Genomic DNA, 16,436 nt, shown 5'->3' with positions numbered 1-16,436 from the left:
CACTAAAACATTGCTTGCATTGTTTGCAAAATCGTGATGTTCAACAGCGGTGCGCCTTATCTACTTTACACGCCGTCATGACCCGTGATACGACCCGCGCCACCCGCAGTTCAGCGTCGCTGTCATGACCTCTGACCTCTGCGCTCCCAGCGCCGCGCTGCTCCCACCCTCCCCCCATCCTCTCCCGCCGTCATCGGCGACGTCATGGTGACCAGCACCGGCTGCGGCAGGTTCGAGGAGATCGCCACGGCGTCGGAACGCCGCGGCTCGTCGGTTCAGCTGGTGCTGAAGGGCGGCGCCCGCCAGGCCTTCCACACGTCCAAGGCCGGCACGCTGACCGACATCCTGGAGCGCTTCATCGCCGAGAGTCAGTCGGTGAGTACGCCAGTACAAGAGCCAGTCGGTCCGCTCGCCCCTCCTCCCCTCCCTGGTGACGTCAGTAACGTCTGCAGTCGTCTCGACGCCGCTGAAATTGGAATGCTTGGTCGTCTTTGTTGGAGCTTTACGACGCACACAGCTGTTGAGGCTACGTGGCGTCGCCTGTCTCTCGCCTTGGCAAAAGGCGAGCTGAAAGGAGGACGAACAGACCACATTTCGAGAACAGCAAAGGTTTTGTGGATAATACGGCGGATTATCAATGTGAAGTGTTCCCCCTGAAACCCTAATCCGCGGGCTGAAAAACCGGCAAATCCACGTCGCAGACATCTGCAGCAGTCTCGTTCCTTCTGACATTTGAGCTGAAACAGCACATTTCCAAGCAAAGCAATCGAATTCTCTGGAATAAGACGGCGGAACACGGATTCGGCGTGTTTCCCTGAGATCCACGACATCCAATCAACGCAACTGCGGCGAATGGTGCGGCACATTGCGGCTGATATGTGTATCCGCTGACTCCTGCCGGCGTGTTTCGGGTGCGCGTTTGCGGGCCGCCGCTCGAAACTGATGTGGCAGCGCTGGGCCGGGTCGGCCCGGGAAAGCGACCAGAAATGCCTCGATACAAATGCCTGGACAGGGAAAGACATGCTGCGACCGTGGGATGATTGCGTACCGGGGCGTGTCCCCCCCCCCCTCTCCCCCGGTGGCCCGGTCACGGCTTCCGGTCGCTGGGCGTGGTCTGATCTCCTGACAGCGCAGCGTGACCTGGCCGACCCGGTCGACCGCCCCGTGGCGGTCACGTGGATCACGTGATTTGGCCGGCTTGTGACGGGAGGCTCTTTAGTGAGGGTGGGGGGGGGGGGGGGGAGGATGGGGGCGGAGAGGGGAAGGGGAAGGAAAAGGGGCAGAGCACTCGAACTGCGGGCGGGTGAGGGGCTTTCGTCGCTCTGTGGGTTATGCCGATGTCGCTTACCCGAGGCGTGGCAGAAGTCACGGTTGCGTGAAGGCGTTCCCTGCCGTCCCTGCTCTTCAGTACGGCAGAAAACTCGCGCGTCCTCTTTAACCGCGAAAGCCTCATGTTAATGGTTTGACACGCAAAAACGAAACCGTCTCCATCGGAAACAAACCCAGCCGGCCTTGGTCGCAACGATAGCAGTGGCCGTGAGCTCGCCGTTCCCACGCTTTTTCTTTTCAAACGATCCTCCCAGTAACGGTTGGACGCTCCGCGCAGTGCAAACCGCGACGCGCGCATCATGACTATGCAGTCCCTGCCGCAGAGCCCGGCGACCGCGAGCTGTTCGCTTCCGCCAGCCTTCCATCGCTCACCTCACCCCAGGACGGGGCGTGGCGCCATTAGCGTTACACGCAGAGCGAAGCCAGCGGCTTATATCGGGCGCTGACGGGCTCGCTCCTCGACGCCGGTGTCGCTCCGGCGGCCTGTCCGCCGTCAGCGGCTGTGTGTGGTTTCAGTGCGGCCGCTGCTGGAGCGCTCTACTCCGCTGGGTCGCACCCGGCCCCTGTGAGCGACTCTCTGAGTCTGGCCAGGGTCCTAGTCTGATCCGATCCTGGTCTGGTCTGGTCTGGTCTGATCTGATCTGATTTAAACTGATCTGATCTGATCTGATCCGATCTGATCCGATCTGATCCAGCTCGATCCGGTCTGGTCCGATTCAGTCTGGTCTGGTCTGGTCTGATCTGATCTGATCTGATCTGATCTGATCTGATCTGATCTGATCTGATCCGGTCTGGTCCAATTCAGTCTGGTCTGGTCTGGTTTGGTCTGGTCTGGTCTGGTCTGATTGGTCCGTTCGGTCCTGGGCACCTCTGACGCCCTCCTCCGCGCCGCCGGCCGAGGCGCGGCCCGGCCGCCTCCGTCACGGTTCAGTGGCGCGGGCTGCGGCCAGAGGGCTGTGCCGGCCGAGCGGCGCGCCGCCGCTGACCTGGTGACGGCGGCCGGTCAGGGGGCGGCCCGCTCTCGCGCCGCGGTCAGACGACCCGCTGCGCCGCGCCGCCGACACCGGCGGCCGACGCAAAGACGAGCAGGGCCTGCTACAGGGAGAAGTGTCTACTGGCAGTAGTTGGCTGCCGCCGTCAGAGTGCAGGAGACCTGTTGGGGAGTGAGCCTTGCGGCTGCGACTACATTCCAGAGCGGTTTATGTATCTATACAAATCGGGGGACTAACCCGATGAGTTGGAACGAGTATCGGACGCTTTTGACTTTGTGCTTCTTGCCTTCGTTGCACTGTCGTGAACTGGTCCGATCGGAGATTGCGGGAATATCGTTCAAACCTGAGGGGATTCATACGGTCGGAAGGGCGAAAAGGAGCCGATCAAGCAGTTGAAGACTTCCCGAGGTCAAAACAAACACCACTAGTCTTGGCGTTTATGCGCTGCACGCCTCGTGGCAAACGGCATCCCTTCAGTGACGATGCATTAACCATGAAATAGGCCTTGCAATGACACCGAGACGATGCTCTTGGGCGTATTCCTCGCTGTCATGACTTCAATGCCTCTGAGCGCGCGGTCTTAGCACATGCTGTCGTTCACCCAAAACGAGCCTCTGCCGGAGCCGGGAGCAAGCCGATAGCCCTCCGGCGTCGATCCAAAGCCAGAGTCAGTCGGCGCGGCCGGCGGCGTGGCGTGATTGCTTCACGCTCACCGGAGCGCGAGCGGCGATTGGGGATCAGGCCCTGGCGGGCGTCCACCCCCGCCCCTGCCCCCGTCCCCGCCCCGCCGCCGACCGCCGGCACGCGCGCGCTGCCATACCGCGTGCCTCGCGTTCGAAGGAACCCCTCCCCGTTCAAGCGCGACAAGCAATTACCGGCAAAGCCTGCGATGCTGGGCCGACTCGGGGCTGCAAGGACGTCATGCGACACGGGGGAGCTCGGCCTGGACACTGAATATTCAAATGCGGTGTAACGGTGTCTGTAGTTTATAACTGCAGCGGTGGGGGTGGTGCGCCCTCGGCCGGAAAAGGTGGCCGCGGTCCGCTTCCGTGACTCACGCGGACCGTTGCCGAGTGTCGAGATACGACGCTCCGGAACCGGGGGAGCGTATGCGTCGACAGACCGTGCTGTTTTCTTCAGTTGCGTGACGGCGCAGGCGCTGTGCGTGAGGCGCCTCTGCGCCTGCGCCGACAGGAGCGCACGCTTTCTGCTGCGGTTGATAGAGATGGTCGAGGTTTGTCGTGATTTAAACATTGCATGTTTATACCGTATATTGTTGACTACGGAGAGGCATGACCAGGGCGGCGACACAGGGCTGCTGTCTCTGCGGAAGGCTCATAACACCTCATTACAGCGCTCACGCCGTGTGATATTTGTGGCCCCGGACTGGCAATTTGATGTGCCGGCGTAGTGGCTACCCCTCCCCTCCCCCTAATTCAGCTGGAATGCCCTCCTGACGCCATGTGGCTGCCGGCGCAAGTGACGGAACGTTGCGGGCACCGCGGGTGGCGGAATGCCCACAGCTAGGCTGTCGGAGCAGGCAAATTGTGTGTTTTCTTCAAGGCGGAAACAAAATAGTGATAGTGATCTTTCTTGGTGGTGTCCCACTCAATCAAAGGCCAACGGTGCAAATTGTGGTGTGAGGGACGACGCACCTACCGGGCCGTTTGATGTACAAATGTCTTCAACTGTTAGCAGCAAGCATATGCATTATTTGTTTATGGTAACCAAGGACGCTCATTGCATGCACCGGGTCTTGACGTGGGAGGCAAGCTGGGAATAGTTCAGGCTCGTTTGCCAATTGTGTGGAACCTGCGCTCCAGCCAGCCCAAACCGGCCGTCTTGGCCGACCGGCGGCCGCACCTGCTTCGCTGTAAAGACCTGATCACGGCCGCATATAATCACGGAGCGCTGAACCGTGACGCCGCTCCACTATCCGCCCACAACGCCGACCGGCGGGCCACCTGCACCCTTCACATGGGCCGGTCCGATCAGCTCGGCGGGCGTGAGCCGCATATTAGCGGGCTGATCCGTGCAGCGGCCTCCGCCCAGAGCGCCTTACCGGCCGCTCCGCGGGCTGCTTCAGCGATCCGTCGGGGGCTCGGTGCAGCTGGGACACCCGTGACCGGACGGGGTCGGCGCCTTTCCGCGTGTCTTGTCTGTGGGTTCGGGGCTGTAGATTGCGGGTCGTGGGCGATCTAGGCGGTCGCTGTGACCGACTGTCGATACACCTTTGGTGATGGTGCGTGCCGGTGCTACCGACACACCTGTCTAGGCGCAGGGACAGCGGGGACCTCCCAAGCTGGGCGCCGATAACCGCGTTTAGTTGTTTCTTTCCCGGGAACGTCCATAGAGTCAATGTCGAATTCTCAGAAAATTGGTGGCTCCAACTCTTCCCTGGCCCCCTAGTTGCAGCAACCTTGCAAACGTGCTTTGATCGTGAGGTCACAGATGCGAAATCGAATAGTTTGACGTCAGCCCACTGCGCACCAGTATAATGGAATTGGCTAGCAGCCACGTCGCGTGTGACTAAGAATTCGTACTTGACATCACAGACTTAGACTGGGTGAGGTTACGGCTTTGTGGACGTTTACAGGGGTTTTGTCTTTGTGCAAGGACGCTAGTGATCTTTCGTCAGTGTTTTGATGCTGTGGGCCCAGTATCGTAAAAGTGGAGCAGGAAAGACATATCGACAATAAAACTCTCGGGCCTTTTGTGGCTACATGGCGTGGGCTTGTTGTCACGTCCTACGAAACAGACCCAGGAATGTCAGATCGCTACCGCGGCGACGCGCAAAACCTGACGTTACGGCCCAGTAAATAGGAAAGTCGTGGGTTATTTGCTCACGGGGAATGAAAACGACAACTGGAGAGCAAATCTCTCGAAGCCAAGCGCGGTTTGTGAGCATAAAGGAAGCGAGAAAAGTTTATTACCTAACTTTTAGTGGCATTGTTCTAGGTGGTATTTATGACGGCTCTGCTATATAGAAAGGTAATAAATGCTAAGTCTTACAATGATAGTTTGGTATTATCTACCCTCATTTTATTTTATTAATGGTACTTTGGGGCGGTCTGCTCTCTTTTCCATACCGACTTTATAGAGGGCAGAGCAGGTGAGTTTGTCTCAATCAGCCTGCTTCTTAATTCAGCGCAGACGAGGCAGCTGAATTTACGTCCGAGCCACGATGCACCGGTATAAATATCTGCTGCCCCTCCCCAAGCGCAGTTCCTGGCCGAGATCTCCGTAATGAAGTGGCCGTTACGGCTCGCCTATCGGTCGGCTGGCAGCTGCAGAATGCTGCGGCGCCTCAGCACATCTCTGATACCATCATGACGAGTCGGCTGCCTCGTGCGCGCCGGTCAGACGTCATGTTTCTAACGTCTCGGCGACTCAGTCACGTGCCTGACTACACACGAGCTGCCTCGGCGGAAGGAGATTCCGCGGAGCGCTCGATGGCGGTGGTCAGCTACTCCGCCTGACGCGGCTCGTCACGCACGCCCGGCGGCGGTTCAGGGGGTTAGGCTGTCTTCCGGCGCGACAGGTTCCTGTGGTGTCTCCGCATTGGCTCCGCTCGTGTCGCCGGCGTCTGTCTCCGAGCGCTTGCGTCCAGCTCGATCAGTCCGTCGGCCCGTCCTGCCCTTCGCACCGCTCTGGTGTTGACGTCATCTCTTCGCTGGCGCGGCGCTCGTCCAGATGACGTGTCTGCTGACGGATCTGCGCGCTCTGCTGCGGCCCGATCTGCGTGGGCTGGCTCGCACGTCAGCTTTTTCTGCCGCACCCGGCCGCCTGTGCTCACTCGCGGCGCAGCGTATTTCTCGTCCTTGTAGTACCTGCGCCGGCTGCCGTCCCCGGCTGCCCCTGCGCCGGCCGCTGTCCCTGACTGTCCCTGCCTGAGCCCAGCCAGGGGTCCGATCAGCGCGCCGGGCGTGGCGGGTCGGCCGTCCGTCATTCGTCACGGTCGGCGGCGGGCGCGGCGGCCGGGGCGGCCGAGCCGGCAGTCGAGGCCCGCCTCCCGCTGACAGCGGGCCACCGCTGCCGCGCGCCGACCGCCCCCACCGTGCGCGCCGCTCCCGAGTCAGGGCAGCCCGCGTGGTCGCTGGCGAAGCCGTGAACAGGGGCGTAGACGCTGTCCGAGCGTGGGTTCTACGTGATACTGGGAGATCGCGCGGCTGCGCCTGCTGGCGACGGCGTGTCGCCGGGGGACCTCGCGTGGTGGTGCGTTCGGTGACAGTCGTGCGTCGCGAGGGTGTCGACGGGCAGTGCGTGACATCGAGAGAGAGAGGGAGGCGACGGCGCTGGAGCGGTCCATATCGAGAGATCCGACCCGGTGACAGTTGCGCGTGCGGCGCGTTGGGCACCGTGCTGGCTGCGGGGTAGCCTTCGACCTCGTCGCGCCGGCCGCGCTGGGTGTGGACCGTAATTAGTGCCCGTGACCGGCCCGTTTGAAGTGCAGCGACCGGGCCGCCGCGCGCTTTCCGAAACAATGGGCCGCATTCCGCGCTCGGAAAGCGCGCCGGCCGCGCAGTAGCCGCTGCGCTGTCGCGCAGTGCCACAGCTCGGCCGTCGTTCGCACCGCTTCGGCGGCGGTGGCGACTCGAAGCCGGCTCTGATTCGACGCCTAGTGAACCTGCTCGATGCGCCTCGGCGTTTGACCTCCGGGAGCCGCTTCATTGGCGGATTCGTTGGGCGATTCCGCCACTGAAGCGTGACGGTTGGCAGCGTGCGCGGTCCCTGGTGAGAGCGCTGACTGTTCGCAGAGACTGCCGGCGGCGGTGCGCGAGTGACCCACGAGAATAGAAGGGGTTCTCCCAAGGCAGCTTCGTCGCGCCGCTGCTGATTGCATCCTCGCGCATCATGGAGCGAGACCGGCGACCGGCGCCGCTCCTGCGCGTGTCCTGACGCCAGTGACGTCTGCATGCTCAAGTGGCGCCGCTCGGTGCGCGGTCCGGACGGCGGCGAGGCGGTCGGCAGGTCGGCGGGCTCGGAGCAGTTAGGGTTCCCCGCGCCGCCTGCCAAGATGGGCGCCGAGCTGGTGGACAGCGGCCGCGAGGGCACGGACAGTTCGTCGCTGGCCTCGTCGCTCCAGTCGTCGGTGGCCACGTGCTCGTCCTGCACCGACTCGTCGGGTGTGCACCACTGTCACGGCCGCGGCCGCACCGCCGCCGACGAGCCGCCGCCGCTGAAGGTGCCGAACGCGCGCCAGACGTTGCGCAGGCCGCACACGACCGCCCAGCCGCCGCCGACGCGGCTGGCGTCGGCCCGGGAGGCGTGCCGCAGCACGGAGGACCTGACGCGCCAGGTGCGCGCGCCGCGCCGCCTCAGCCGCGGCCGCAGCGTCGAGAGCGGTCTGGACGAGGTCGAGAAGCCGGTGCGTGGCATCCTGCGCCGCCGCACCGAAGCCATCGAGGGCGTGCTCGCCAAGCCGTCGTTCGTGTTCTCGCGTTACAACCCGCAGTTCCGCACGCTGCCATCGGAGCGCGTGACGCTGCGGCCGGCGGCGCTGCTGCCGCCCGGCCACCTGCACGTGCAGAAGTCGTTCAGCACGCTGCAGAAGTTCCAGACGCGCCGCTCGCCGCATGATGTGGCGCTGGAGCGGCGCTCGCTGCGCGCGCGCCGCTCGCGCGAGGAGGCGGCCGGCGGCGTGCGGCTGCGCTCGGCGTGGAGCGTGCCGCCGCCGGCCGAGGCGCCGGAGGCGGCCGCGCCGCGCCGGCCGCCGCCACTGGAGCCCGTCCAGGAGGAGAGCATGATGGACGAGCTGACCAACACGCCGCTGACGCTGCAGCGCTGGTACCAGGGCGTAGCGGCCGCCCGCACGCTGGGCGTGGTGCTGCCGCTCTACTCCGGACTGCATGACCGGCTCGATCCCGTCACGCTGTCGAAGCTGATCTTCCAGGTAGGCGCGTGCGCCGACCGATGCTGGCCGGTCCACCTGTGGCGGAGAGCGTCGCAGCGTCGTCGCAAGACCTCAGGTGGCAAATCCAAAAGGTTTAGCTGCTTCGTGTAACACTGGATGGTTTCCTGACACGCTCCGGTAGTCAACCATGTGCATGCAGCCTTTGGATTAGAATGCCTTAAACCGATTTGGGGGATTCAGAGCCGACTCAATCCGTTTATCATTTCTCCTGTATTTAGGCTTACAGCTAAAAATCCGCTGTCTTCGTCTGGCGTGCAGTTGCAAGTCTGCACTTGGTTTAATTTTTATTTTAAGCAGTAGGCGTTATACCCATTCGCCATTTGAGTGCGATGTGCCTATCACAGGACGTCACGCACGTGATACATGATGTCATGATGGTCACAGCTCTTCTGCCATACCCACCTTCACCAGCTCCCAAACACTGTTCCTTGATTACGATAGGTTGACGTATTTCCGGATCGGTGCGGAGCCGTAAAATCCATCACAAAGGACTGAACTCCCAGTGAGGTCGTCGCCTGCTTCAGCGCACTCTGCGCCACGTCCGCCTCACTGCGCCGAATTAGCGCAGAACGTAGCTAACCCGACCGACTCGCGCGCACGCTCTCGTGCCGATCCGGGGTGATGCGGCGCGTGCGACCGAAGTGGCGCGCGCTGCGGCCGTCGCGCGTCGTCGGCCCCTACCGCGGCGGCGCAAACGTCTCCGCGCGCCAACAAACGATGTCACGCAGCGGGTCGGCGGCGCCCTGATCGACGAACCGGCAGTGAGTCGGCCGAGAGGCTACGCCGGCTTGGTGGCAGGCGCAGGCTGCCCCGACCGGACCCTCTGCCGAGGCGAGCACGGCGCGGTGCTGTGGCAGGTGCCATGCCCGGCGGGGGACCCGGCCGACGCGTCTGGTCGATTGTCGTCGCTGAGATGCTCGACGCTGGACCGTAGGGTGTCCATCTGCACGCACAAAAGTCGTTCCGCGCGCTGCAGAAGTCGTCCAGCACGCTGCAGAAGTTGCAGCTGGCGGCATCCTGCTCGCCGGGGTTGTCAGCGGCACCGGCGGGCTTTCTCGCCGGGACTCCAGACAGATCCGCTGGCGTGCTGGGGAAATGCCAGGGGAGATGGCTGCGATTTGGAACGACTTTCTGTTTCTCTGGACGACGACATGTACCTGGCTGCACCTGTGAGTCCACGTTTCTTTGACCTGAAATGCGAGTGACACCATGAATGAGTTCCGCTACGGGTATACCCAGCTAAATAACGTATACACAGGTCCTTTGTATGTACTTGCGGAGAGCTCCGCCCCGCACAGAGGGCTTTCCGCGCCGAGGCCCGGCCGCATCTCGTCGGCTCGTCGACGGTACTCTACGCCGTCTGCGCCGTTGCCCGGCCGCTCGCGGTGACATGATCCTTGACCCCGGTTCGGGCGGGACCTGCGCCGGCCGCCGGTCACGCCCGCACGCAGGCCGCGCGGTCGGCGGAGCCACGGCACGCGTCTGCCCGCAGCGCCGGGGCCTCGGCCGTACGCTAACGAAGTGGCCCTACGCGGAGGCCCGTCTGGTGTGGTGTGTGAGCCGTCGCGGCCTGTCCGGCAGTGGAAGGCGACGGGTTTGAGAACCTCCGGCCCAGTTCATCATAACGGAGGATGCATGGGACTACTCTCATCGCACGAGTAATCGGACGACCACCTCGTGCCGTGTTTACTTTAATAATCTCGCGCTTAAACACGACATGGCGACGAGGCGGAACTCATGCTGGCGTGCGGCGCAGCTCTTCGGTCGGTGCACTCTCCCGTGCTTTATTCGGCAGCGTGGACGTGGCGCACCAAGCAGAGTGCTCAGTTGTCAGTCCATCTGTGGTTTGAAACATTGCCAACAAGCTCAGCAGCACCCGTCTGGTCATATCAGACCTACCGTTCCGGCTATGTCATTTGGACGAGAAGCTCTCCCTGGCCTGAGTCGGAAGCTGCTTATATCAATGGCTCATAGGCGAAGCGTTGCTGTGCCATTGCTCATTCTGTCACGTTTCTGGATGTAAGCTGACAGTTGTGACACCACCAATCCGGTATCATATCAGGCGTCCATGATTTGGTCTTCTACCCGTTGTCATGATATGACTTGTGTAATATATTACAGCTGTCCAGAATGTAATAAAACACTGTTTGTTTCGGTTATGCTCGTTGCAGCTGCCGTACAAAACTGTGGCTCTAGTAGTCGTATGAGCTGCATTAATGAATAAATAAACAGATGCGCGCGCTGTAAATAAAAAATTGAATATTTCGAAAGGCGATATCTGTTTGTTATGGATTGAGTATCGTATGAATCCTGCATTTATGTCAATATCACATCGACCACTGGATTCGTGTTCGATTTGTTGCCGTGACAGACCTTTTGCGTTTATCATCCACCCGTAACCGCTAAGGATTCGCTATCATACGGAAATTGCTATAGCGGTTGGCGGGGCGTATTTTCTTTACCGAAGGAGCCGCGTTCCTCGTGTACGTGTGATAGGGAAGCCGCTGCTCTCCTGCCTGATGCAAGCAGCTCACATTTCACGACCCACGCGCAAAGCCGGGGGGAAATGCTCTGGCGCGCTGCGGCAGCCGCGGCACAGCCCAAATGTGAAACGTCGGTGTGAGCTGCACCCGGCACACACGTGCACCTGCCGAATCTGCCCGCCGCTGCGTGTCCGTGCCGCCGTTGCGTCACATGGGTCCAGACAAAGCAGGTGTGGTACGGCCGGCGGACCGTCGCAGCGGGCTCACGCCGCCCCGGCGGCTTCCGTGGCGGGCCGGTGGGCAGCTTTCTCCGGAGCGGAGGCGGCCTGGAAATGAATATCGGTGGTTTGTGGACGTCATTAGAACCTGAGCGATCGATTCGTTTGTCTTATTGTGCGTCTCCCCGGGTTTTGTTTGCGGTATCTTGACTTTTCCACACATTGCGATGTCTGTTCGGCCGGGCCTCCACCTCCATCTCTCGGTCAGCAGGCAGCGTCCACCACCCTTCTCCATGCCTTCTCTCTCCCTTCCATCGATTTCCCTCTCCATGCCATCTTCATATCTCTCCATGCCATCGGTATCTTTCTCCATGCCCTCTTTGAGAAGAAGGTTGACCACAACTTTGAGAAGAAAGTTGACCAAATCCCAGGAAAACCTCTGTTGCCTCATTTCGGTATAGGCTGTGTCATTTTTTTACTGCCTAACCCCAACTCGTTTTGTGAAATTACCTCCGCTTCGCTACGACTACAGTTCCGAGGAACCGACGCCGAGCTGTCATCAGCTGGCGGAAGCACGGCTTTCGTGCTGGTGGGGCCGGTCTGTCCGGTGCCCGCCTGGCCGTGCGTGCACGCGCAGAGTCGTCCGGACAGCGCTTTCAGTTCGCACTTCCCGGTAGCGGTCGGCAGCAGCGGCGGCCGACGGCGGTGCGCGAGAGCTCGGCCGGGGTCGGGGCGAGCACGGGGCCTCACGAGATGACGGGCAGCGTTCCACTTCCGTCCTGCGCGTCCTCGGCGGTGAAACCGGCCGCGCCGCTAACGAATTCTGACATCGGCACAGAAGGGCAGCAGAGCGGCGCCGCGTGCATGTCCGGACGCTCCGCCCGCCGCGGCCTCCGCTGGATCGCCCCTGCCGTGCTCGCCCCCCGGCTGATGGCGATGTGACCGGCTGAAGTGAACCGGTCTCACGCGCAGTGACGTGCAGAATCGGCACATTAGGTCAGGGGCTCTCTGTTTTGCTAGGTTCATCATGTGTGGAGTTGGAACTGCTTGATCCGGTCGACCCCGAGCATCTCGACTGCGGATTGTTACGCTGTCGTGCGTGGGGTCGTGAACACGGCCGCCGTGTTCGCTGAGGCTCGGGCTGGTGTTCGTTGCGGCTCGCAACCGGGAGCCCCATGAAGTGCTGCTCGGTTCTTGTGGTTAACTGCTAATTGATGCTGACACTAATTTGGCGTAATTACAGTGGCCGTGCAGCGTTTTACTCGAGTCCGTTGACTTCTATGAGTTCCGCTAGTGCTGGGCAGTTTTCCTTTTCGTAACCTACATCCTTGCGTTCAGACGAATCTGGGCGCAGGGAAAATATGCGAGATGCGCGTGGTGACCTCAGCAGAAAATGGTCGGGCTTCGCCACTGGAAAGCTGGCTGCAGTTTAATGTGTCTTAAATCGCATGGTCACATGTGGTTTGAGCTTCAACAATGGTGACGATAGCCAATCGCATGCACGTAAAGGATGGCTTCAGATGCTCAGTGGCTTGCAGCTTTCTAAAAGCACGACAGGGCAGACAACAGCTGGATGCACTCAGCGTTGTTTTTCTGCGGTTGACTGTTGTCATGGCAACGGCGTGCTGCACGGCAGCTGTGCTGACCACCAGCGTGGTGCGGCGAGTCTTTCTCGTGGTGAGCCTCTCTCCCGGCGGACCGGTGCGGGCCGCCACTGCGGCGGCGTGCGGATCTGCGGCGAGGTAGGCCGCCGCCTGCTCCCAGCCCCTCCGCCGGCGTCGGCCCGCTCGCGCCGACCGCACCGTCGCTGCAGTCTCCGGCGTCGGTGCCGACGGAGTCGCGCTCGGTCTGTTCGTCGACGTTCGAGAGTCGGTTAAGAAGCCTCGCGTCGCGAAGTCGACTGTGCTTTGTTACTGCGTGGCGTTTACGTAACCGAGCCAGGAATGTGGCTTCCTATTCAATTGGGGGGGGGGGGGGGGGAAGAAGTCTAGCCTCCTCAACTCCATCCCCTCGAACTTTGAGAGAAGCTTCGACCAGATCGGTAAAGAATCCCGTTTGTTGGCTTTTTTGGTGCAGGCTTCGTCACGTCTCACTGCCCAGCCCTCTCGCAACTTACTTCGCGAGACTGCAACCCTAATCCGAGCATAACTTATGTCCACTGCTCCATCGTCTCCAGGAGACTTTCCCAAAGAGTTTCGGGCAAGATTTGCTTGCCGCGTATTTCAGGCAGCGCATGATGCTCGGGGAGATATTTCAACTTGCTGTTCAAACACTTGCACTCACATTTTGTTGCTGTAGTCATCACTTCACTGTTGCGGTTGCGTTATTTTTTGCACACAATTACGTCATCCAGAGCAGTGGATGATTCTAAAGCATCTCGCTTCACCACTTGGCTGGTCAGTCGATCAGCTCACTCCGGCTGGAGCGGACCAGTTGACGGACTCGATTGACGGGGTTTCACATTTCTTTTGGGGACAATACCGGCTCGAAACAGGGACAGGACCAGCAGACTCTCTGTGAGGCACTGGCTGCCGGGAAGGTGAGGCCGTCCTGTACGGCAGCGCGCACCGCCGCTCGCATGATGACGTGAACAGCAGGTCGTGACCTGCCCGGCGGCGACAGCGCGCCGGCCGCCCGACCCTGGCCGTCCGTGGTCCGACGCGGAAACTTAGCAAACATTTGAATCTTTTAAAAACCGTGGAAAACCATATGGTTATGAAAATCCTACAAAACTTCATAAACCTTGTTTAAACCACATATCGAGACCATAGAAAGCTACAACCAGCTTTGCGGTCGCTGCGTTTTAATTTCAGTCTCAGGTCCGATGACCACGGTCTCCATACAGCAGGCCCCCTAGCCGAGCCTTGGCTTGGAGGAGGAGGGGGGGGGGGGGGGGGACAAACGAGCGTTGTGCCCGTTGACCGCGACGGACCTTCAGACACCGACGGACGGGGCGGGTCCGCGGCCACCGCGTGTCCGGTCGCCAAGGCCTCGGCCTCGCCGGCCGTGCTCGCCGGATGTTGCGCGCGTGCCGGCCGCCACTGTTCTCACGAGGCACCTCCGCCGGGCGGAGACGCCCCGCCGGCCGCCGCCGCCGCGGACAAAAGGTGGCGACATCGCGGCCGGAGGGGAGCGGAGGATGGACGGCGTTTTGTCTCGCTCGGGGCCGAGCGGTGCGGGGTGCTTTGTTTGTGGTGGTTAGTGCGCTAATGACGTGCTGGTTGGCCGTCCGGCGTTGTTGACCGACGTGGCCTCCGCCGTTTGCACGAACAGGGTCGTTTGTATGCGCGCTGTTTACTTCTGTCTTCGGAATATTTTTGCTTTGAAGATTAAAGACACTTTCCGTGAAACGCCAGAGACCCGCGCTGGCTTATAAGCTTGGGATAGGCGATCTTAGAACTGGTTGAAGGCTTTGTTCGAAGCGCTTTCTCTGATTTTTTTTTTGGAACTTCGTCTTGCGTGCATTTTGACCTATTTATTTCGTGTCATACTCATTTTTAGGTAGTATTTCCCATGGTCCGCAAGCGTAAAATTGCGCAAACGGTCTGGTGATGATCAGCAGAAGCCTTTACACCAGATGCATCATGCCGAAAAGGCGATGTGATGCGACCACCTTTTCTGTTGATTAGCTGCCAGCGTCAGGTAGATCCCGGGTGTCCTGAAGAAAGCTGTTGCCACTGTGATAGGTGGCTTTACATGGTACGCTGTTCACTGTGGTCTCATATTCCACTTACAGCAATGAGCCACGAAATTTACCTCCCTTGTTATGACAGTGTAGCATGTGGTATTAATGAAGACGCACAGCCTCAGGAAGGGTCTGATATCGGTAAGTGATTTTAGCTAGGCAAAAATCAGCCGGTACCCCATTCAATCACTATCAACCCGCCCGAGGTCCGATCATTAACCCATCACGCCACCGGCCGTTTGTGAAGCGTTGGACAGCTCTGGGAAATCTTCAGATGGATCGGCTGGCGCGCCTGGGCGGCTGCAGTGGCGCGCGGTGCGTCTGGGCCGGCGGCGTTGGAGCTGCTCCATCACACCCGGTCGAGCAGCACGGCCGCGCGCGGTCCAACGACGCCTCTGACGGCTGTTTACCGTCGGCCGTCGGCGGACGAGGCCTTCACGCCTGGACTGTCGTGCTCACGTGTCTGCATCGGAGGCCGCCGCGGTGCGCGGGGAAACGCGGCGCCGGTCGAGCGTGCGCGAGGATGCGCCGCTGAGCGGATGTGCGAGGCCGAGAGAAAACGAGCTCGGCGCTGGGGAAAACACTGCCACGCGCTCCGCGCTCCCCGCGCTCAACGCCGCGTCTTGCGCACCGGTGACGTCGTCGGACCGCGGCGTCCTCCGCACTCCGACCCCCATCACTCTCCCTCCTCCTCCTCTCTCCTCTCCCTCCCCCTGCCCCTGCCCCTGCCCCTGCCCCTGCCCTGCCCCTGCCCCTGCTCCTGCCCCTGCTCCTGCCCCTCGCCTCCATCCCCTCCCCTCGCCCTGCCCAGAGGGTGACCTCTCAGGGCCACCATGTCGCCATTCACCTGGCCTCGCCGTACCGGCTCCGAGCGGTCTTCGGAGAGCCAGCTCGTCCGGTGGACCGCGTCGAGTGGAAAAGCCGAACGATGTAATTGCCACCATTCCAAGGCCGCACGCGCGACCGGCCGGCGACCGGCAAGCTTGGCTCGGTACGTCGGCGCCACCACCAGCCGCCGGCGGTCGCCGGCCGTCGCCTCGGGTTCCGCGCTGCCGATCGGCTCATGGGGCATCGGCGGTCGCCTTTGTGCTGGATGGCGGGCTGCGCGTGACGCGTTACGGGCGTGGTGAGTGTGGATGTGACGCGGCGCTGCTGCGCTCAGTTCTCGGGGTCATGCTCGTTGTGAGCGTGTCCAGGACGCACTTGCCTCCTAGATGCCTCGCGCTCTGCACTGGCGTCGCGGCTGCGGGTCGTAGAAAAAGGCTGTGTGGAGTCCGATAAGCAGCCTTTGACTTTTGCTGAACTTACGCTTATCGGCGTCAGATGAGAAGAAACGGCCCAGATTATCCCCGCCGGCGCTCCCGGCGAAGACCCCAGTTACCGGCCTGAGCATCCGGGCCCAGCCTGGGCATCCCGGTCCAGCCTGAGCATCCCGTCCCAGTGTGGGCATCCCGGCCCAGCCTGATTATCCTGGTCCAGCCTGAGCATCCCGGCCCAGCCTGAGCATTCCGGCCCAGCCTGGGCATCCCGGTCCGGCCTGGGCGTCCCGGCCCAGCCTGAGCATCCGGGCCCGGGCTGAACAGCTGTGGCCGCAGCGGTCGGCGCCGGCTGCTGCCCTCCCTCATGACGGGCCGCGGGTTTTTGCGCGGCCATGATCGGGGTGGCGCACCCGGCCGCGTGTAATGGAAGGTGCGTGACAGGTGGCCCGGGCACGCTTCACGCGAGATGTAGCGGTAGTGCCTCTCTCTCTCTCTCTCTCTCTCTCTCCTCTCCTCTCTCTCTCTCTCTCTCATCTCTCTCTCATCTCTCTCTCTC

At 61.4% G+C, this 16,436-nt stretch overlaps 1 protein-coding gene across 4 annotated transcripts in view; it reads left to right on the top strand.

Moving 5' to 3' along the window:
* Myo10A (unconventional myosin 10A) overlaps positions 1–16,436 on the top strand; it is a 200,843-nt gene that overhangs the window by 84,717 nt on the left and 99,690 nt on the right. For all 4 annotated transcript variants that reach the window (XM_037238515.1, XM_037238516.1, XM_037238517.1 and 1 more), the window contains one exon: positions 231–375. In XM_037238515.1, coding sequence (XP_037094410.1) covers positions 231–375 — 145 coding nt within the window. The remainder of the gene's footprint in view (positions 1–230; positions 376–16,436) is intronic.

This window comes from Pollicipes pollicipes, unplaced genomic scaffold (genome assembly GCF_011947565.3).
Source record: "Pollicipes pollicipes isolate AB1234 unplaced genomic scaffold, Ppol_2.1 Scaffold_7262;HRSCAF=8765_pilon_pilon_pilon, whole genome shotgun sequence".
Classification (NCBI taxonomy): domain Eukaryota; kingdom Metazoa; phylum Arthropoda; class Thecostraca; order Pollicipedomorpha; family Pollicipedidae; genus Pollicipes; species Pollicipes pollicipes.
The sequence above is the reverse complement of the archived record's forward strand: the minus strand, read 5'-3'. Positions and strand labels throughout refer to the sequence as shown.